At 28.4% G+C, this 22676-nt stretch overlaps 2 protein-coding genes across 2 annotated transcripts; both read left to right on the plus strand.

Annotated features, from left to right (window-relative positions):
• The first annotated feature begins 1913 nt into the window (after nt 1-1913).
• On the plus strand, nt 1914-14104 carry LOC135930264 (clustered mitochondria protein homolog). The gene is made up of 20 exons (XM_065467044.1): nt 1914-2213; nt 2434-2605; nt 2822-2949; nt 4413-4482; nt 4559-4643; nt 4730-4808; nt 6050-6200; nt 7604-7832; nt 8051-8153; nt 8328-8448; nt 8582-9010; nt 9098-9409; nt 10099-10223; nt 11348-11425; nt 11469-11612; nt 12237-12401; nt 12479-12542; nt 12599-12689; nt 12906-13095; nt 14024-14104. Exons 1-20 carry the CDS (start codon nt 2148-2150, stop codon nt 14102-14104), a joined length of 2883 nt encoding a protein of 960 aa, XP_065323116.1. The 5' UTR covers nt 1914-2147.
• Nucleotides 14105-16218: 2114 nt separating this feature from the next.
• Nucleotides 16219-21150, plus strand: LOC135930265 (mucin-12-like). Its single transcript, XM_065467045.1, has 6 exons — nt 16219-16231; nt 18629-18823; nt 19077-19571; nt 20115-20313; nt 20368-20491; nt 21136-21150. The coding sequence occupies exons 1-6, from the start codon at nt 16219-16221 to the stop codon at nt 21148-21150; spliced, it is 1041 nt and encodes a 346-aa protein (XP_065323117.1).
• The last annotated feature ends 1526 nt before the right edge of the window (nt 21151-22676 follow it).

Raw genomic sequence — 22676 nt, forward strand, 5'->3', positions numbered from 1 at the left:
CTTCTGTTATGTGTCCAACTATCTGCCGTGGTACATACATAAGATATATCTGATAACTCTACTATTAGAGCATCTTTCATCAATTTGAAGTTGTCGGCTATTTTATTCATAAGTGTCTGGCGACATAAAACTGTTGTGCCAGGGGATAAAGTTTTAATCATCAGAGTAAATGATGGATTATCAACCAAAGACACTGGCTGAACTGTGTCAATAATAAAATCAACAATAACTTTATCAGCCAATTTTTGTGAAATATTGGCATGTTTATTACCAGTTAATTTGGTTTGGATAGTATTTGTCTTTTTGAATGAAGATTCTCCTATACCAAAATTTTTTATATGTTTCTCTATTTCCTTATAGCAATTGGCGTGAACAGTCTAATAAAATAAATAATATTATAATGTAAAAATAACAATTTACCTTTAGGTGTTTCTTCAGGTTATAGCTACTCGATTGATTTGATGATATATTTTTTTTACATTTTAAGCACATGAATTTGAATCCAAATTTTGTTTTAATATTTATTTTAAAAAATTTTTCAAATTTAGGGAATGGAAAAACGTTATTAGAGCTATTAAATACATTTTCTTCCATTGAATCTTCCATATCTGAATCACTTTCAAGGATTTGGATATCCATGGACGATGCCATTTTAGATTATTAACACAGATTGAAAATATAAATTAAAAATTGAAAATATATTTAAATTTCAAAATTAAATAATAAATTATAAAAAATAATTAATTATGATATTATATTTAAATTTTTAAGTTTATACTTACATTCATTATATTTTTTAAAAGTAGCGCGCTAAAAAATTAAATAATTTAAAAAAAGTAGCGGCTATTAGCTATAGCTACCAAAAAAGATAGCGCGCTACTTTAACAACTCTGGTTAAAAACAGTGGCATATTTAATCGCAACATTTCAATTTTTTTTAAAGATTTTAAAACATAATAAATGGGATTTTTTAAGTTTTATTTAAAATATTTATGCTTTTTAACCTCCCTGCCTACCCCCGCCCTCACGAATCAAGATCTTAGATCCACTAGGTTGAAAGTCTTTTGTTGGTTTTTTTGTTTTGTAAAAAAAAATTCTTAACTAAATAGCTTCTCTTCCTTTCGTTTTTTTCCTTAAATTTTTACCATATTTATTGAATAAAGCTTATAATTGAATTTAAGCGATGAAATTAGAAACATGATTTTCATTCTCCTCCAGAGCATGTATGTGCTCTCTTTCTTTCTTTCATCTTAAATTCGAGGATAATAAAATGGAAGTTAATTGCTAGTTACAATTATAAAGATAGTTATTAAATTGAAACGCAAAATTTAAACATTTTGGATATCTTATCAGCTCTCATTAATTAATATATAATAGGTTATGATATTACATTTTTACTAGATATGAACTTATTTCCTATAGAAAAAAACGAAATGTATTATAAAGGCTGGATGGTATAACTAAAATGAGAAAAAACGAAATGTGTTATAAAGGCTGAATGGTATAACTAAAATGAAATATTTACAATATGCCGCGAATTTTATGGCGGTATTGGTATTTCGCTTTTCTAATCTTATTCAAAATCGATAATATTTTAAATATTTATGAAAAAAAATGAATTATTTCAAACTATTTTATTTAAAATAATAATAATATAATTATTTACAAAATAAGTATTTTTAAAAGTTTTTTCAAATTGTTGAATTTTAATATTTTAATAAAAAAAATACTACTATAACCTAATCCATTTGCAAAATTTCGTTTATGATATTTCTCTCTTTTTTAAAAAAGAATGGAACAGTTTGATGATGCCGAATAGAATGAAAGGAAAAAAAAATACTAATTTTATTCTTTCATGATTTTTTTAAAAATTTATTTCCCTCATCATTCATTATATAAATTTTGTTGGTCAACAAAAGCTATCAATCATTTTGAATAATCACCATAATCTTTTGAATAATATGACTCGCCATCCAAACCATGATGGACATCTGTAAAACGCTTCTCAACGACCTTTCAATGCTGACATCGTCACCACCCCCCAGAGATGGCGCCTTAAAATCTATCGCTACAAGCAAACGAAATTCGAATATATTATCAACGATAGACAGTATCCCAATTTCTAAAAAGGATACATAGGAGGTTATTATGGTGCAAGATCACGTGTTCAGTATAAATATTCAATACACTAATTCGGAGTACATTGAGCTGCAGGTTAAATATTTTTTTAAAAAATATTTGGAAAAATGCAACCAACAGAACCCATTTTTTAAATATTGGAGCTTATTCCTACATAATGGCCTTCCCTACAAACCACTCCCTATTTGAAAACCGCTCTGGATACGTCATTGACCACACTTATTCTATTTTATTAGATATGTGATAAATTAAAAACCTTTATATTAAATAAAAAAAAAATTTTTGTTCGAATAAGGTAACGCCTAATGAGATGGTTCAAGAAATTCATCAAGTTTTGATGGATAGAGAGGAGACCTTTCATCGCACATGTTTCTCATTGCAATTCCAAGGAACTACTCTAGACCAGTTTTCGGAGCTGAAAACCTTTCAAAACCTAATAGACAATTCTTTGCTTAAAATCGTCGAAGGTTTGAAATAACGATTTTTTAAAATAAATATTTTATTTGTACACTAGCTAATAACCCGTCAAGAATGACGGGGAATTAGAATTTTCTCCTTTATAACTATTTTTATATCTTTAAAAACTCAATCTATGAAAGGATGATAGATATTAGGGCTCCCAGGTTCTTAAATATAGTCGAGGCATCCCGGTGCTTGAGACATTTTCTTTATTGTCAATAAAGGACACAAATATGCACCTTGCTCACATTTGAAAGATAAAAGAAAATTTTACCCAATAATTAAGATTTATTACATGGAAACAATGTCTCTTATTGGAACCCCAAATACTACATTATCCACCAGAGCTCCTGTTAGTCAGCATTTCTGTTCACTCCCCACCGCGTGAAGGTAGGAGATGGATTTTAGGGGAGCAAAGAAATGAAAAAAAGAATGAATAAAAGAAGGAAGAAATAGAAAAAAAGAGACAAAGATATGAATTATAAGAAAATATAATAATTGTGTATACCTTAAGACTTAACGATTATGGGGTTCCAACACATATACATTTGTAACCATATAAAAAAATATAATATAACGCGATGGCCATTATGCGTCCCTGATAATATTTTAGAATCTATGAAATTATCATGTAAATTTTTGATAAGAAGTCGTGTCCCATTGCATAAGCCTCTGCTGGGATTCATGTTACGAAGAAGCATTATTATTGTCCCAACTTTAAGATTTAAAATATGAGGAGGCATTCCTGATGGGGTTTGAGAATGAAGAAATTCAATGGGGAAATTAAGTAAATCCTCAGGATTATCTGTTTGTATAGAATCAGCGCTAAAATATATCTTAGAATTTCCTGGTAGTTTTTGAATAATTTCGTTATTTAAATTTAGGGCTATGTTATTTTTAGTGGTTAATATAATTTTTTTTGAAAATAGGTTAATATCAGATATTTGTATGTCTTCATTTATTGAATTGATTAATGAATTTTCTAATAATGAATTTGGGATTTCAATCGAATCTGGAGGGAGTAAAGGATTGGAAACATTTGATAAAGATTCTCCAACATTCAAAAGCCAGGAATTATAAAACAAATCGAGCCGTTTAATAAGACTACTTATAAGCAGGGTTTAACAAAAATCTTCGAAGACCAATAAAATTAAAGATTTTTTTTTAAAGTAGATCAATATTTATCTACGATGGAAAGAAAGCTCTTTTTATAATAGATTTTGAATTTTAGGTAAAATTTGAACGATAATTCTCTCAACATTCTCAAAAGAAAATTTCAAAACTTGGAATTTTTTATTTTTGAACAAAAGTTTACCTCTGCTTATAAGTATGCGCTGTTTGAGAAATATTGGATCGATATTTTGATAATAATGTTATAATTTAATTATTTTTTTAAACTTAGAATATATTAAATTCTTGTGAATGGGAAAATATTAGATATATAAAATTTTGATAATATATTTTTTTTAGTCAATTCAATCTTGCTAATTTAGCCATGAATGGTTTATGCTTAAATACCATATTAAAATTAGTGTATATTCCACGAATTACTTTGCCTCAGGGGTAGTTTTTTTTCCAGGCATAATAATTATATTTATTTTATATAACATTAGATTTAAATCAAAAATTATCCTGATTTAGTCAAATAAATCAATTTTTTGGTGTTTATTAAAATTTCATTTCTTGGTGCTCTCTTAAAATCGTTTTTACGATTTATAAAACATCTTATCGATTAATTTATAAGGATCTTGTTTCCCAAATATCCGTGGAAATCTTTCTTTATATATGTAAATAATACAATGTTTTTTTTAAAAGGCTATACTTTGCTTGAAGTCTTTAGCCTTCAACCACTGGAACCCTCCGCCTGGCCCTCGCAAAATGAAGGGTAAATATATATACCTCTTTTTAAAAATTATCATTTTATACATAAATATTTTCTATCTTTCAAATTATAACAAAAGGAGACTTAGCCTACATAACAGTGATCACGTTAGAGGATAAAGAATTTCACATAACGGCTTGCGTTAGAGGATTTTACGTTAATCAGTATATATTTTTATAAAATATATTTAACCTTATTTTTTTCTTTTAAAACATTTATAATTTTAATTCATTTATTTAAACAAAAATAGATCGGTAAATGGAACGTTCAATCCATCGCCTCATTCAGATTCTCAAAATTTCCATTCTCTTTTTGATTTATTTAATAAGGTTCACAACGTTTATAGAAAAATGTTTGATTTCTCTCATGAAAATGAAAATGTAATTAAAATATAATATACATTACATTACATAATCACATTAAATTATTAAATTAAACAAATATTACCGTGTATAATAAAGAGTATTCTATAAAATAAATATTAAGTTTAAACGATTGATCTTTATCCCACTTTACATCTAGAGCATGCATATTATATTTTATTTTTTTGGTGAGAAAGAACAAGGTGTTTTTTTTTAAAAAAACTATTAATATATCATACATCGCTTTAAAAAATTAAAACTGAACTTTTTAAAAAAATATTTTTTAAAGAGAAATGTGACGCCAAATATCAAGATTCATTTTAATTTTTCCTAGTGCTTTTAAAGTTTACTTTGTAAATGAAAGCATTACAAAATACGATAAAAAGAGTGATAAGTTTAGGAGTTTAATGATCGAAAAGAATAATCATTTTAATTTGGTTTAAAAAATAAAATTTAAAGAAAAACCGGTAATTATATACTCGTTTTTATGCGAAATCGTGATCGCGGTTATGTTTTTCTATCAGATTATTGCCATAATTATAATTTGAACAGAAATCGCCTTTCTATAAAATGACTCGAAATTATTATATTGTATGTAATATTAGTCAGTATGCATTCTTATTTATAATTTTAAAAAGTATCCTCAAAATAAATAATCAATATTTTGTCGTTTTTGTTTATTACAGTGGGCCTGGCAGCTCGAAAGAATATTTTTTTCGGGCCAAGTTGGGCAATCTATGCAAAATATCTTTGTCGACTCGGAATTTAAATTTTTTTTAAAAAAATCTAGAATATTTCAAATTTATTTTTACGGGGAATTTTTTTATTTATTAATTAAACAATTTTTCCATCATCTGCGCCGATATAACGTGTGTTTAGCATATCGAAAGCTCGATCTTGTTTATCTGATCAGTTATGAAACTCAATTGTCGTTAATTATCTATGGAGAAGAAATAAAATAATATTAGTATTTCTTAAGTAACGCGTCACTTTTTTGAATAGCGAACGCAATCCTTTTTTTCGCAAGGTAACGATTTAGGCGTTTCTTTTTAAATAAAATATTTATCGGATCCGGCAAAAATATCACTGGCCAGCCTGAATACTTTTTTTAAATTGATCACGGGCTGGTTCTGACAAAGCCTTGCTTACCTATATTTGGATATCCCATATTCAAAATATTTTAATATCGATTTTAAATACCGCTTTAGATTAGTCCCCTTTTTAAGCGAAATTTATCCGTTTTAATCAAAAAACGCAACGCTCAAAATTCGTTAGAAAAAGTTCCGGTTCCATTTCAAAAATATTCCTGGATCTTGCCGTTTCTAGAGCACAGGGAAGACGCCATTAGAGCCGAAGATAGTTATATATTTTTTGATTACATGCAAAATGCTATATATATATGTATATATTTTAAATTTTATTGTTGCCATTGCCGTGCAAGATAGCCATGCCTTTCCTCTAGAGAGGAAGCACTATTAGCTGGGTTCTTTCGCCATGTTCCACTTGTTATAGACTTTTGGCTCTGTTAAATTTTTATAAAAATTTTTTTATTATTTTTCCTTCATATAGTGATATATTGTATGCACTGGAGGGGGAGGGGGTAAGGATAAAATTTTTAATAGCTAAAGCTGATATTTACGAGAATAAACAAATTTCCGATAAGCTGGAAAATTTATCGTCCTTTGGTTCGCTTATGGACAAGCCCATTCCTCCTATAATTGATAAGCTTTCACGTCTAATCATCTTAAATGCTAAATATGTTTCTTGGATCCTACCATTCCATTCAACTTTACCTTTCAAATTTCAATAAAGAGGACCTGTACTGTCCTCATCTCGAAAACCCTATATTGGCTAAAACGCTAGCTTTAATTAAACAAATATCATCTAACATGAAATCCTATTTTTTATCATCATCTGCCTGCACAGTAGTAAGAGATTTTTTAAAAATAAAAACTACCTTAATACCCCCCCCCCCTCCCAAAAAATATATGACTTAATATCTTTATTGACTTGTTAGTTTTTAAATCTTTCCTTTTCAACTTTGCCAACCCACACTATTCAAAAAATTATAGCAAATAATCTATTTAATTTCGGTAATGTCACTATGGGGGAAAGGGGTTCGACCCTCCTAAAATTTTAGGCCCCTGAAATTTTTAATTTTATTTATAAAAAAGGTCATTTTAAAAATATTTCCAAAAAATGATAATTTCAAAAATATTTCCTAAAAGATAATTTCTAAAAAAACTCCCTGTTTTTAAATTGAGCCCACTGAGATTGTAAAGGTTAGTTCCGCCATTACCTAGACTGTTTTCAGCATAAAGGCATTAATACATTAAAAAAAATTAAGCATATCTCCCGAGAAAAATTAAATCTCAATTTTACTACTCTCATCATTCAGGTCTGCATATTAAAATTTATGGTTTTTATTTTTAAAGTAAGCAAAAATATTCCTCTTAGGTTGGGTTTATATATAAATTGATATCTTTGCCGTATAATTTCTCATCTTTCCACTTTAATTCATATGACACGAATTAAAAAATATTTATTCTCTAATACTAAGCAGTTTGGGATATAGGCAAACTTTTTGATTGGTTGTTAATTTTGAATACTTGTTCGATTAATTAGAATACAAACCATAAAGGAATATTTTTTTTTAAATTCAATATAAAGGGAACAACTAATCAGGTGCTTTAATACGCCAATTATTATAGTTATTCCTAACAGATTTTAATCGATAAAATAAATTTAATTCTTCTATCCAGTATTCCAATCTAGATTTGGTTTCGAAGATCACGTACCAGGCCAGACCCGGGATTGGAACGAAGAACTTCAAGGAACGCGTGAGTTGCCGCGCAAAGACCTTGCAGAACGTGTTGCCAGAGACCGAGCAGTATTTAAAGTCGGGGCCGATTTGGCTACAGCCGCTGCTAAAGGAGCTCTGTCTATCTCACGCGGATATCCGCTGCCCATCAATCCCGGCGAGAGTTCGAAGTACTTTGTTAAAATAATATATTGATAAATAAAGATGAGCTATATATTACACCAAGTTATATACGAATTTTTTTGCTCATCTAAAGTTGTGCATTTGTTTAATCTTATGTTTAGAGTTTGTTGGAAAATAAATGAATGACACTTGGTTAAATTCCCAGGGGATTCTAATTCTACATTAAATATTTTAAAAATAAAAATTCTTTGCCAATTTGTTATAGGATGCATATGTACATATGGAATAACATATTCTTCAGTCTGGGGTTCGACATAAGAGATCATTACAAAGAATTGGGAGGCGATTTTGCAGCCTACGTGGCACCCGTAAGTTTAAATTATTATTAAATGCGTATATGCAAATAATGTTTAATAGTTAATACAATCTAATGTAATAAAATATATAATGGACTGCAAATTTATGGAATTAAACTGAAAAATTGTTTATTTGCTATATATAAGTTTTTCTATGATAGGTTATAAAATGTTTCAAATATTTAGGCCAACGATCTGAGAGGTGTCGAAATATACTCTGATTTGGATATAGAAAAATTTCATACATTAGGAACGGTGATTGTAGATTATAAAGGATATCGAATAACAGGGCAAACTATAATACCAGGTTTTTAAACGAAAAAATAATTTCCGATTTCTTTTCGCATAATAATGTGAAAGATTGATAATGAATGGGAGGGTGGAATTCATAAAATATCCGAGCGGAAAGAAAGTTATAAATATTTTATACCTTCTTCCAGGAATATTGGAACGAGAGCAGGAGGAATTAGTTGTTTACGGGAGCATCGATTCTAGCCCTTCGCCCGTCACCAACAATTCTAATTTACCTAATGGTAAAAATGAGGATGAAACCGTGTCCCATCAGAAAAGCGTTGATAAAGTTATTATTAGAACCAACGTTGAATACGATAAAATACTCAAAGAAATAGCCTCCAAACTTAGGGTTAGCACTCATAGAGTGTATAGTGATAGCCCATCCAAAATGGCCGTTATTCCAAAGACCGAGATTAATGGAGAATTATCTACCATCGATCATATTGATAAAGTTGACTGCGAAATAATTGAATTGCATACGTCTTACGAATGCAAGGGGATCATAGGCAATGATCTTAGGCGTTATATATTAGATTTATTCCGCACTCTTCCTTCCGATCTCAATTTCTTACCAGGTATTTATATATACTATATCACCTCCCCTCTCCAATTTTAACTCTAAACAATTTTTACATACCCTTTGTTTATATTTTTCTCTTTAGTTGACGGATTCAAATTAAGCGCCGAATCGAGAAAATTGGGACTACCGCAGAAGTACAAACATCAATTATGCGTCTTAAGGCCCGAACTGGTTGAAGCCTTTGTTGAATATGTAATAAATTTAGCCTTGCCTCCCCAACTCTCAGAGAAACAGGATAAACACAATATACCAAATAATGACAAAACAGGAGAAATACACGAACAAGGAGAAAAAAATGAGCTAGACTCGGATCATATAATCACGGAAGATATGATGAGTATGAGTAGTCTTATGTTGACCGATGAGAATGGTATCACTAACGGTTCCCAAGAAAGTCGCCTACAAAAATTTTTCAAATTTAAATGATTGCGATGGCTCCAGTAATTCCGGCATCTCATTCGGAAGACAAGGACTCTGCAATCGATTCTATGGTATGTTTTAAGCTATATCCACAAGCTGACCACTCAAGAACTGTTCATACTAGAGTTGTGTATATATAGCATAATTATTTTCCAATTATCTTAATATATTTAAAAAAGTGGTCAGTTTGATTTTTTTTGAGTAATTTTTTAACTTAAAAACTTTTAATAAATATATATAACCATTAAATATTTTTTTATTATGGGTATATATTTTTTATTTTCTAAAATAAAACCTTAGCAATTTATAATGCAACCTTAACCGCTATGCACTTAGAAATAATGAATGATATAACATGTGATGTGATTTTCTAGCGCCTAATTTTTCTTTATGCGAGGCCTAATAAATTTAGGCTTTTGCCCTTCTGTGACGCCACTGAAATATATATTATATATTGTTTAAGGATATTAATGGTTTAGAAGATAGAGAAGATAGCGATGAGGATATTTCACCCACAAACATATTAAAGCCCGAAATATTAATGAATCATATCAATGGTATATAAACATTTCCATTTCAGCTCTAACTTTATGTATTACTATATTTTTTCACATTTTTAGATATCAATTCAGAAAAATTATTTTATAACGGCGTAGATAAAAGTAAAGACTCAAGATTCCTCTTCCGAAATTAAATTAAAATTACGTACTAAATTTTCCTTATCCCTCGAGGACCTTAAATTCAATCCTGACGCATTCTTAAAGAGCGTACGTCACGTACCTGACGATGTAATAATTAAACCCCCCCCTCACTAAAAACCGAAGAGTTTAAGTCCTTTTAATTAAAAAAAATAGAACGATTGTCAGTTGTCAAAAATATTTCCGAAAAGGGCTGCAAAAAAAGTTACGATGCAAGGTTCTAATATGTACATTATTATATAGACTTTCGCTTAGTAAAACCATTTCATGCTTAAAAGTATTAGTAACATTTTAAATAGTGTTGTTTACGATTACTTTTGTAAAGTAACAAGTTACAGTTATATTTCATTTGTAACAGGTGTATAAGTCTTGCTAGTTTTTCTCCACTAATAAACTTCTAGACTAAACAAACGTCCTGCAGGAAGTTTTAATATAAGCCCTAGAAACCTGTTAGAGACTAGTGTTCAACATTGAGCCGATTTTTAAAAACGGCCAACTCAATATTTTATCCATAAAAATATTATGCAAGCCTAAAGATTTTACTCATAGATGGCACATAGGATTGAACATCTATTTTCGAAATCTTGACGCTTAGGCAATATTTTCCTGGCTCTAATGTTGAGTTAGCCGTTTTTAAAAATCGGCTCAAAACGAGGCGTTTTTTTATACCGAACTCTATTCGACCCGAAAATAATTCTATATTCTCGACACAACTCGACAGTCAAAATTTTTTTACCCTAGAATTTATAATTATTTTTAGTTGTTATAAGAAGTAACCTAAAATTAAAAAAAATTATAAAATATTTTACAATCAAACCATGATTTAAATTCAAAATCTTGTTAGGTTTCTGGGCTATATTTAATATAAAAATTGTCAAATAAAGATAACGAATAAGATATATAAATATTCAACATGTTTTTAAAAAAAAATGAGTTAATTTTGAAAAATATATTAGTTGTTTAACAGATCTGATTTTAAACTTGATCTATGAGAAATGGAATGATATTAATGGAATAAAAGTGATTAAATTCAATAAAAATTAATTATCAATCCTTCCTTTAAAAACATAGATATATATAAATAACCAATTGATTAGATTCGATTAGATAGTGAAAATGAGGCCATATTTTAAAGATTTTTATAGGCACCACATCCATAGAATGTACATCACTAATTTTAATTTTTTTAAAATGTTTTTTTCCCCATTTTCCAGGCCGAAAAATTGAAAGCAGAAAGAAAGCTTCTATTAGATATTGCGGATTTTGTGATATGTTATCAAATACCGGATATGGTAAATCAAACATATTTTATATTATATTTATATATTTTATAAGTTGAATGATTTTAAAGAGCATACCGCGGTTCCGATTGACGGCTTTTCCCTTGTTGAAATGTTGCACTTGAAGGGTATAAATGTCCGATATCTAGGAATTATCGCTAAAAAATTGGAGTGCCATTCCAATCTCACGTATTTAAAAGTACAAATATCAATAATATACCTGACCTATTCCTTGAATATTGGAAAAAAAATTGATATAAAATAAAAAATAACAAGTGTAAATAAATGAACGCGATAAATTTTACATTTTTTTTTCTTTTACAATCTTTTCAATTAAATTTGTGAAACGCATGCATATGTATTGTTGAAAGTTGTAGACATTTTTGCGAACTATTATCGTTCTACTTTTTTTGACTCGGTCATCAGTCGGACGATATTTCTCATGTCGCTGAAAAAATATTATTGCTTGGAACTAATGCGGTTATCATCAGTAATCGCTACCATTTGAGCATATTTTTTAAAAAAACGGCTGGCTCAATATTTTAGCCAGAAAAATATTTCCTGAGCCTCGAGATTTCGCTTGTTCTAACCTTTGTGCCATCTATCAGCAAAATTTTCTGACTTGCTTAATACTTTGGGGGGGGGGAATACCGAGCTAGCCGTTTTAAAAATCGGCTCAAACGAAGCGATTTTTCATCACTAGTCATCAATTATAAATTGTGGATATAGATTTTTCCCATTATTCAGGGGGGCAACTATAATTTCTTTTTATCGAAAATTATAAATATGACTTCTTTCTTCCTTTTTTTTCCATACAACGAAGAATATAGCTCTCCATGAAATGATATCCAGGAGCGCTAAACATGTTTTTAAAAATTTAATTCAAAACGTCGAACCCTCTTACCTTTCAATCATGATTGCACATTTCCTGAATTGCTATTTAGGTTCTTACGCTGATCCAATTACCAATTTGGCATCTATTATTGAGGTAAAACTATTTTAGAAAAAAAAAATTGAAAATCTTTAAAAAATCATATATATTTTATTTGCATATCCCAAATTAAGCCTCATAAAAATGGGAAAAAGAAGTATAAAAAGAAGAAAACGTTTAACTCTATTACGAATAATGGTAATTTATTCAATTTTAATAAATTAAAAAATGGCTTTAATAACACGTGATCAAAGGTAACACGGATTGGATCAATTTGACTCCCGGATATTTATGGAAAAGTATTTGTAAAGATGTCGAGTTGTCCTATATATATAGCATTAAAGAGTAAGTTTTACTAAAAAAAATATTTTTAAAATAACATTATTTATTAAGAGATAGTTATTGCAACTTTTTGACTTTTTGTACAGGCTCATGGTCATGTTGAATTTGCTATAAAAAATATCATAAAACATTCATTTAGCTGTCGTAATTGACGTTTTCCAATATATATAAAAACATTAATTACAACGATACCAAAAATGACCACCATTTATTTTTAAGGGGCGAAAACTTCGACCAATTCTCGAAACTCAAGCAACTTAAAAAATTGGTGTTCTTACGACAATTTTGCCTTAAGTGCGGCGTTCAAATCGTTTTGAGGGAATACGCGTTGGACAGCCCCATTCGTATGACCTTTCACGAGGACGATATTATCAACATGTTCCCCATCGTGAAACACGTGACACATAAAGTAATTAGATTCAAATTATAGAATGTTTCTAATAGAGGCGGACTAGCTATTAGGGCAAGTATGCAAAAAAGTTCTCATGGGTCTCCACCCGGTTTTTGGAGGACGGTTAAAAAAGATATTTTTTATGAAACAAATTGCTAATTGTTTTTAATGGGATTAGACAGATAATGATTAGTTTACGCATAAAAATGCGTCTTTTGAAGGTTTTAATAAAGGATTACACAGGCTTATTAAAGATAACAAAAATCATATTTAAAAGAATTAAGCAAGTGGCGTCACTAGTTTTTACAATCTCGGCTAATAATAATGCACGCCAAGTCTGCATTGTTATTCCATAATTTTTATAAATTACCAAGCATCAGAAACCCAGAAACGTCATATATTTATTTTTATGTAAATAATAAAAAAATATGTTTTCATATATCGTCTGTCACCTGATCGAAGAGTGCGTTGTTCATGAATCCGATATACCTGGTTTCGAATCCAACAAAAGGCCATATTTTTTTCTGAAACCAACTTGGAGGGAGGGGGGTTATATAGACTCGACCACATTATTCCGCTAATATATATTAGAAAATACGTAAATCTTGACAAAATTTGGTCGTTGTTTAGCAATAATTTGACTTGCATTCACTAACCTACAATATCAGGGGGCTCATTAAATTTTAATTTACATTTTTTTCTTCAGATTTTTAAAATGACCCTTTTTTTAGCAAACATTTTCAAAATGACCATTTTTTATATTTAAAATTTTTATATATTTTTATTTATTAAAAAACTTCTATCATAGTATTTAAAACACTATGAAATTGCTGCGGGGTATGATATATAGAATACTGGAAGCAACCTTGTGAATCCGTTAATATATATTAAAATTAAAAATAATGGGCCTTATTTATTGCATCTTAATAAAATTTGGTCGTTTTAGGAAATTGACCTGTCTACGCCTACATATGGATCTTTACAGAGATTAGGCATTTCGGCATATAATTCAACAAATAATCAATAGTTTTAATTAGATATCCTAATAAAAAAGGAATCATAGAATGAAATATATACCCAATTGGCATATTAATAACAAAGATATCAAGGAGAGACTTAATATATTAGCCAGTCCTCTGGCTTGAAACGACAAAAGTTAAGATTTTTTGGGTTATAATGCAAAAATTGCCTAATTTGTGTGTTAGTTACAATTTTCATGCGGTATTATATAATCCAATCTATTGCTTATGAATTTTTAACGGTGTCAATTATAATAACCTTGGAGCTATGTCACTATAAAGCTAATTGAAAATAGGTTGCCTTAAAAATTTAATACGTCTTGCAACGACTATAATTTTACATGTGCAGTAAGCATATTTTTTTATGTGCAATTCAAATAAGTGTGATTGCCCGAGCCCGTTCGGGCCGGGCCTAACTTTACAGTTCTCTAGTTGACATATTTATATCAAAAAATTTAAGCATGGTTAGTCTGCCAATAGTTTTAAGGTTATAATTATTAAGTTGATGAGTGTCAATGAAGTTATGAAGTGAATTCGAATGAAGATCACGGCGTAGGGATCTATATTTATTTAAATAATATTTGCATATAGAACATATTTACAGAATATAGAGTATATATTTGCAATAGATAATATGGTATGGACGATATAAAAGGGGAAGTCACTCTCACATTTGAGCGGATTAAAAAAATGTTGGGCGTGGTTAACTATTTAAATTTCATAATACATAAATATATAACTTGTCGATTTGACTTATATAAATTTCATAGGAAAATGATTAACAAAAAAAAATACAATAATTTGTAAATAAACTTGCGCAAGTCATTGTGGTAGCGTCATAGACCTGCGGGGACGGACATATGCAGACATCGTTAGATACGCACACTCTGGGAGCTACACATGATGTACACATAGGTGTTGCCATCATCAAACTACGACCTCTATACATTGGTGGTTGTATATCCATCACGACTTCGTTGGGGACGAAAGCCTTCCCTATTTGTCCTTTTTTATTCGCAACAAAAAAAATAAATCGACTTATAAAGTTGGCCTTCTTTAATATAGAATAATATGAGATTGAGAAGGATAAATAAACTTAACGATTCCCAAAGATAAAATAGCTCCACAATATGGGGGTTGGAAGAAGTCTCAACAATGGATCTCATTGTGATAAATGCAAAAAATTTCCAAATTTGGTAAAACATGTAGTAACAATTCAAATACCACCACCCCATCATATATAAAACTTATTTCTCATGTAGCGAGTAACTGTGAGCGGAGGTTTAGTTGAAATTTAAGATAATTGAAAATAGATTGCGCATTAGACAAGACACCTTAAAAGCTTTTCTACTTATGTCGGTGGATATGTAATTTAAATTATTTAACCAAATTCAATTTTAGAAATTTTCTTAACCGAACTTTTATACCACGTCGTTAAAAAGGAGCAAACTGAATCCTTAAAATTTTTCTGAGCCGGAAACCCGTTATATTATATTTAATCTTGTAATTTAAGACTGTTTTGATAAGTAATACTTTCCCGTTAAATTTATTAGTTATTTTTGTAAATAGCAATTTTTTAAATATTTTAGCTAGATTTTTTTTATATAATAAAATATTTTGATTTTTTTTATCGCTTGATTATAATTTAAATCGATACAATAATTAAAAAGTATGCTATTTTAATTATATTCATATTATATTTATAGTTGGTTGAGTTGATTTATCATTACAACTTACAAAAATCAAATAATATTTAATTAGATGTTGTTATGAAAGTCTTAAAGTTCCTGGGTTCGGATTGGACACTGAAATTATTTTTATCCTGAATTAGCTTTTGGAGGTCGAGACTAGAGTGGGTCCAAAATTTATTATCATTTCACAATTGTAATTATTGGTGGAAAAGCCTTAATCTATTACTCTAATTTAAATTTTTTTTAAATGAATAGATTTAATTTTGAAAAGGAATTTATACTAAGATAACTGACATCGACATTCAAATCCACTCCATTTATTTTTAAAAAAATTATCCATTAAAAATAAACATATTTATAATAAAAATAACAATTTTAAAATCTTTGGTAGTCTTTACACTAACCCTATTCTAACAACCAATCAGATTTTAATGGATGGAAACGGTTTTTGAATTTATTATGTTAATATTTACCCTTAGTAATAGGCCATATAATGAGCAAGATAAAATTTAATATGTGCATAGTGGAATTTGAAAAATACAGTCTGTTTTATTTTGAATATCAAATTTTAAACTCAAAATACAATTTAATTTTTTTTTGAGGATTTTTAAACAAAAAAAAACTCACGAAAAGAATTCTTAGTACTTATCAATTATTCTCTTCATAAAAAATAGGATTATTGAATAAATAATAAACCTATCATTATTATATTTATAATTATTTTTTCATAAGTCATTTAAAAAAAAATAAATTAATAAGTAATTCTGGAATTATAATTACAATAAAATACGATTTTATAAACAAATTAAAATAATTCTAAGGTAATAAGAATTACCCTGGCATCCAGCTAACGAGTTTAACTTGCCTTCTTTTATAAAATTATTAAATGAAAAAGAAACAAAAAATTAAATTCATAACCCGATGACATAAAACTACTAAATAGGTTAATAAATTTTTATATATATTTTATAATAGGTGGGGTTCTAAAGAGAAAGAAAATAAAAATTTGTTATTCCTTTTTCCAATTATATCCTTTCATTTACTTATTTTAATACTTTTTTATTAATTTATTATTTTATTTCTTTTATAACGATTATTATTTTTTATAATATAAAGTTTTAATTATTTTGAGTTTAACATATAAATCCAAATCCAGGTTACATATATAGTTTTTAATCAAAAATAATTAATATATAAAACAGTTATAATATTTATTTATCAAATTATTAAAAAAAATACAGAATTTTTATTGTAATTAATTTTTCATTAATGAATTAAATATTTTCTTTTTAAATTTTGAAAAAAAATGTCGCATTATATGACGACCTTTCACCTTAGTTATACTCTTTTTTTTTAAAAAAAAATTATATAACGCTAAATGAAAAAACAGCAACCTAATTTTTCAATTCTTTAAAAGTTAGCTAAGATTCAATAATAGGAATATCTCATCTTTTTTTTATTAAAATATTAATATTTTATAAATAATTATTATTAATATCAAATTTTAAAGTGATTTATAAATTTATAAACATATATTTTTTAAAAAACAAATTTTTAAATAATTTATAATTTAATTAGTTTCTATAACAATAATAATTTATTTATTTGCAATTTTAAAATTCGATGTTCAAAATAAAACGGACTGTATTTTTTAAATTCCATTATGCACATATTAAATATTATCTTGCTCATTATATGGCCTATTACTAAGGGTAAATATTAACATAATAAATTCAAAAACCGTTTCCATCCATTAAAATCTGATTGGTTGTTAGAATAGGGTTAGTGTAAAGACTCCTAAAGATTTTAAAATTGTTATTTTTATTATAAATATGTTTATTTTTAAATTGGATAATTTTTTTAAAAATAAATGGAGTGGATTTGAATGTCGATGTCAGTTATCTTATAAATTCCTTTTAAAATTAAGACTATTTATTTTTAAAAAATTTAAATTAGAGTAAATTTAGATTAAGGCTATTCCACCAATAATTACAATTATGAAATTATAATAAATTTTGGACCCAACTCTAGCCTCGGCCTCCAAAAGCTGATTCAGGATAAAAATAATTTCAGTGTCCAATCCAAACCCAGGAACCTTTAAGACTTTCATAACAACATCTATTTAAAAATTATTTTATTTTTGTAAGTTGTAATGATAAATCAACTCAACCAACTATAAATATAATATAGCATACTTTTTAATTATTGTATCGATTTAAATTATAATCAAGCGATATAAAAAATCAAAATATTTTATTATATAAAAAAAATCTAGCTAAAATATTTAAAAAATTGCTATTTACAAAAATAACTAATAAATTTAACGGGAAAGTATTACTTATCAAAACAGTCTTAAATTACAAGATTAAATATAACACAACGGGTTTCCGGCTCAGGGGTTCAGTTTGCTCCTTTTTAACGACGTGGTATAAAAGTTCGGTTAAGAAAATTTCTAAAATTGAATTTGGTTAAATAATTTAAATTACATATCCACCGACATAAGTAGAAAAGCTTTTAAGGTGTCTTGTCTAATGCGCAATCTATTTTCAATTATCTTAAATTTCAACTAAACCTCCGCTCACAGTTACTCGCTACATGAGAAATAAGTTTTATGTATGATGGGGTGGTGGTATTTGAATTGTTACTACATGTTTTATCAAATTGGGAAATTTTTAGCATTTATCACAATAATATCCATTGTTGAGACTTCTGCCAATCCCCATATTGTGGAGCTATTTTATCTTTGGGAATCGTTAAGTTTATGTTTCCTTCTCAATCTCGAACTATAAAGAAGGCCAACTTTATAAGTCGATTTATTTTTTTTGTTGCGAATAAAAAAAGGACAAATAGGGAAGGCTTTCGTCCCCAACGAAGTCGTGATGGATATACAACCACCAATGTATAGAGGCCGTAGTTTGATGATGGCAGCACCTATGTGCGACGCATCATGTGTGGCTCCCAGAATATGCGTATCTACCAATGTCTGCATATGTCCGTCCCCGCAGGTCTATGACGCTACCACCATGACTTGCGCAAGTTTATTTACAAATTATTGTATTTTTTTTTGTTAATCATTTTCCTATGAAATTTATATAAGTCAAATCGACAAGTTATATATTTATGTATTATGAAATTTAAATAGTTAACCACGCCCAACATTTTTTTTAATCCGCTCAAATGCGAGAGTGACTTCCCCTTTTATGTCGTCCATACCATATTATCTATTGCAAATATATACTCTATATTCTGTAAATATGTTCTATATGCAAATATTATTTAAATAAATTAGATCCCTACGCCGTGATCTTCATTCGAATTCACTTCATAACTATTCGTTTCATACCCGGAATGGCGAATTCAGCCTCTACGGACTTTCAAACGCTCCAATCATCGTTCATATCTAGCATATACCTTATTTTGGTGACGGACGTGATTGCCAGTGGGGTAGTCATCGATATTCACATTCTGAGATTTTTGCCGGGCTCGGTAATAGTAGAAGCGGAGTTAGTATTGAAGGAAAATTCTAATGTCACGTTAGCTTACCTAAAAAACATTATCGAAAAAGGTTTAAGAAATCCTCCAACTCACGCTCCCTTGAATTTCACGAATTCGCGTCTGGATGATATGCGCGATGACGATGTTTGCGATAGCACATACAATATGTGCGGAGAAAATGCTTACTGCATTTCCCAAGGCAAAAAGTTCATAGAATGCCAATGTAACAAGGGTTATGAAAATGTACTAGCTAGACATAACCCTTTCACCAAGGAGATTCAATGTGAGGGTAAGCATTCATAATATAATTATCAGCAGGGTTCCTGGAATGGTTTATCCGGTATTAACCAATATTATTTATCGAACCTAAACCAAACCTTAACCGTTAAAAATATTATCATCCAAACCTGAACCTAATCTTTAAAAAAGTCGAAAAACCGGTTTTGAGCCTTTTGATTTCTTAACCATTTCAAATTTTATTGTCAATCTATTTAGATTGATCTCAGTCAGATTACTCGTCTTTTTAAATTTCATATTTATATAAGTAGTTATTAGTAAATACTGTCTATTTGTTAGAATTTCTGTAATAAGTAAAATAAGCGTTTGCACAGTTTTATAAACAGATATTAGTGAAGTTTTTCTTTAAAAAAATGGACTTCTTTATGCGCATTCTAAAATTCTTTTTTAAGATACAAGAAAACCGTATTGTTTTTAGCAAATCGAATTTGAACCCGAAACTGATATTTTTTCATAAATTCAAACTAACCGAACAGATAATAGTTGCCGTTAGGAATCATAAATATATTTTAATATAATATTTATTTAAATAAAGAGATATGCAAACCTACGGAATGTTCAAATAGAGGATATTGTGATATTCAAAATGGGGAAAAAAGATGCAATTGTTATATATGGTATCTGGGACACAAATGCCAGTTCAATGGAATCAATATTTTATTGGTATTGATCGGAGTGATAGGATTATTATTGTTCATTGGTGTCATAACGTTAATAGCATTTTCAAAAAGGAGGTTTCAATTTTTTTTAAATACATACAATCTAATTATCTATCATGTCAATTAAAGGTATGGTAAAAGTTTATATGAAAGATGGTCCCCTTTTAAAATTGATTCGAAGCATATATGGCCTTTTTCGAATAACGATAGCGAAAAGGATGGATTATCTATTAAATCGTCAACTATCAACTTGGTAAAAAAATATATATATATATATGTGTCTATAAATATTATTTAATAACAAACACATAAAATTTATATTCCTATTTTTCAAGAAGTTTAGGTTTATTGAAATTAAATCAATTTATTATGCTTATAGGTATAGTCTTTTATTAGCAACCAAGGAGAGGAGAAAGGGTGAGAAATCTCCCGTCTCCACAATTTTATTAGTTTCTCTTAAAAAACAATATGTCACTATAAACCAATGAATAATTTTTTTTAAATAAGAACTTATTTATAATAGAAAGAAAAAATGAAAATAATATTCTTAAAAATGTGATCCGGCCAAAGTCTTTAAAGTGGCGACCTAAAAATATCCAATAAAAACCAGCCAAAAGATCTCCTTCCTTTCCCTTAAGAAAATCGTATTAAGTAAAATTATATAATATTTTAGGATTGGATTTCACCGATCTTCGCAAAATTAACATAACATCAAAATATAAAAAAAAGTAAAAGATGGTTGATTGTTAATGATTAAAGAAATATTTTTTGAAATCTTGATTGAATATTTTTCTATTGAACACTGCAGTCATTATTTTATTTTTTTACTACTATGAATCTGCTTAACTCTACTAATATAAACTTTTAAATTATAATTTTTAAATTTTTTTTATAAAGGTATGTGTTAGGTAAAGGTGGATCTAAGTAAAGAATTGCCTCCTTACCCCCCCCCCCACCCTTTCATTTTTCATATTTAAAAATAAAACTGATTGATTTGTTTCATAAATTTTGATTCGTTGAATTAATGAATGTAAGCACGTAAAGAGTCCTACACCCGCCCCAGAAATTTGTAGGAGTCGTTTCCAAAGAAAAAAAATATACTGAACCTCGAGATTTGGCTAATAGATGTCCAAACCTTTGTGTTTGATGTATTGAGATAAATCTTCAGGCTTGCGTAAATCTGGATAAAATATTGAGTTAAGCCGTTTTAAAAAATCGGCTATCGAGCCGTTTTAACAACATTAGTTTATGGTAGTTTATAACAATATTTTAGATATTATATTATATCATCTCGGTATTTATATATTTTTTTTTATTCAAAAAATAGAATGGAAAATAAAGCTCACCCACCAAAAAAAATCGGACGCGTATTAAACAATACCCGTTAACAATTTTAAAAATATTTTGAAATTAAAACACTTTATTCACTTAAAATGGATGAGGTAAAATTTAGATGTTAATTAAAAATTCCTAACATAAACGAATAATATGCGGAATTTGTTTTCCTTTGTAAATATTTAAATTTGAATATTATTTATATTATAATTTATTTTTATGTTATAAATTTATTGCCAGTTTTTTTCCATCTTTTTTCTTTATTTTCTTTAAAATCTATTTTTTGAAAAACAAGTGATTTCGCCGAATGTTTTCCTTATTCATATAACTTACATTGTAAAATTTAAATGTGACAATATTGTGCTATAAATTTAATTTTTTTCAAAAAAAAAGTTAATTGTATTTTATATGTTGAGTAATAACCAAGGTCTCATTTATAATAAACGCGATATCTTTAAGCGTTGCGTTTATACAAAATTACGCCAATAAATACGAACTAATTCATAAATATGGAGCTTTGTGATGATAAGGCTATGATAAAATTTGGAAAAAAAACATATGTTGCGATTGCCTTGATAAAAAGTGAGAAACAATAGTGAATTCGATTAAAAAAAGGATATATAAAATAATTATCTCTGTTATAGCTTTATCTTAAATAGGTGTTTAAAACTGAATAAGCTGTAATAACGCAACGTTTGAACAAAACGTTTTTACTGTAAATGCGGCCTAGGGCCTAGTTGATAATACTTATCTCGTTTATAGTAAACGCGGATCATCGATGCAAAATTTTTAGTTACGTAACTTACATAACCAAGCCAATAAATGATAGGCTTTTTATAAATACTCAGCGAAATGGTGACGTCGTGACAGTTGTTAACGTATATACCAAAAAAATATTATTGTCATGATGAATTAGCTGTGATTTGGTTAGCGATTAATTTCACACGGCTAGCGCAAATCACGCTTACTATAAATTCAGCGTGAGAGCTAATTTTTAAAAAAAGAAGAAATATTGAATAAAGTAATGTACCTAAGAAAATTCACTGAAGAAACTGAAGGGGAAACCGGAATGCGTTTTATTCGATAACGATGTCAAATTTGAA

The sequence above is a fragment of the Gordionus sp. m RMFG-2023 genome, chromosome 5 (genome assembly GCF_954871325.1).
Source record: "Gordionus sp. m RMFG-2023 chromosome 5, tfGorSpeb1-WG-v2, whole genome shotgun sequence".
Lineage (NCBI taxonomy): Eukaryota > Metazoa > Nematomorpha > Gordioida > Chordodea > Parachordodidae > Gordionus > Gordionus sp. m RMFG-2023.

Bases quoted from the DNA above. Each gene is read 5' to 3' on its own strand.
- LOC135930264 (XM_065467044.1), top strand. From the start codon at position 2,148: ATGGTGCAAGATCACGTGTTCAGTATAAATATTCAATACACTAATTCG. The intron at 4,644-4,729 runs GTATATATTTTT...AAACAAAAATAG, and splicing joins AGAGGATTTTACGTTAATCA to ATCGGTAAATGGAACGTTCA. The intron at 9,011-9,097 runs GTATTTATATAT...TTTTCTCTTTAG, and splicing joins CGATCTCAATTTCTTACCAG to TTGACGGATTCAAATTAAGC.
- LOC135930265 (XM_065467045.1), top strand. The intron at 18,824-19,076 runs GTTTATTTACAA...TAAATAAATTAG, and splicing joins TACCACCATGACTTGCGCAA to ATCCCTACGCCGTGATCTTC. The intron at 19,572-20,114 runs GTAAGCATTCAT...ATTTAAATAAAG, and splicing joins CAAGGAGATTCAATGTGAGG to AGATATGCAAACCTACGGAA.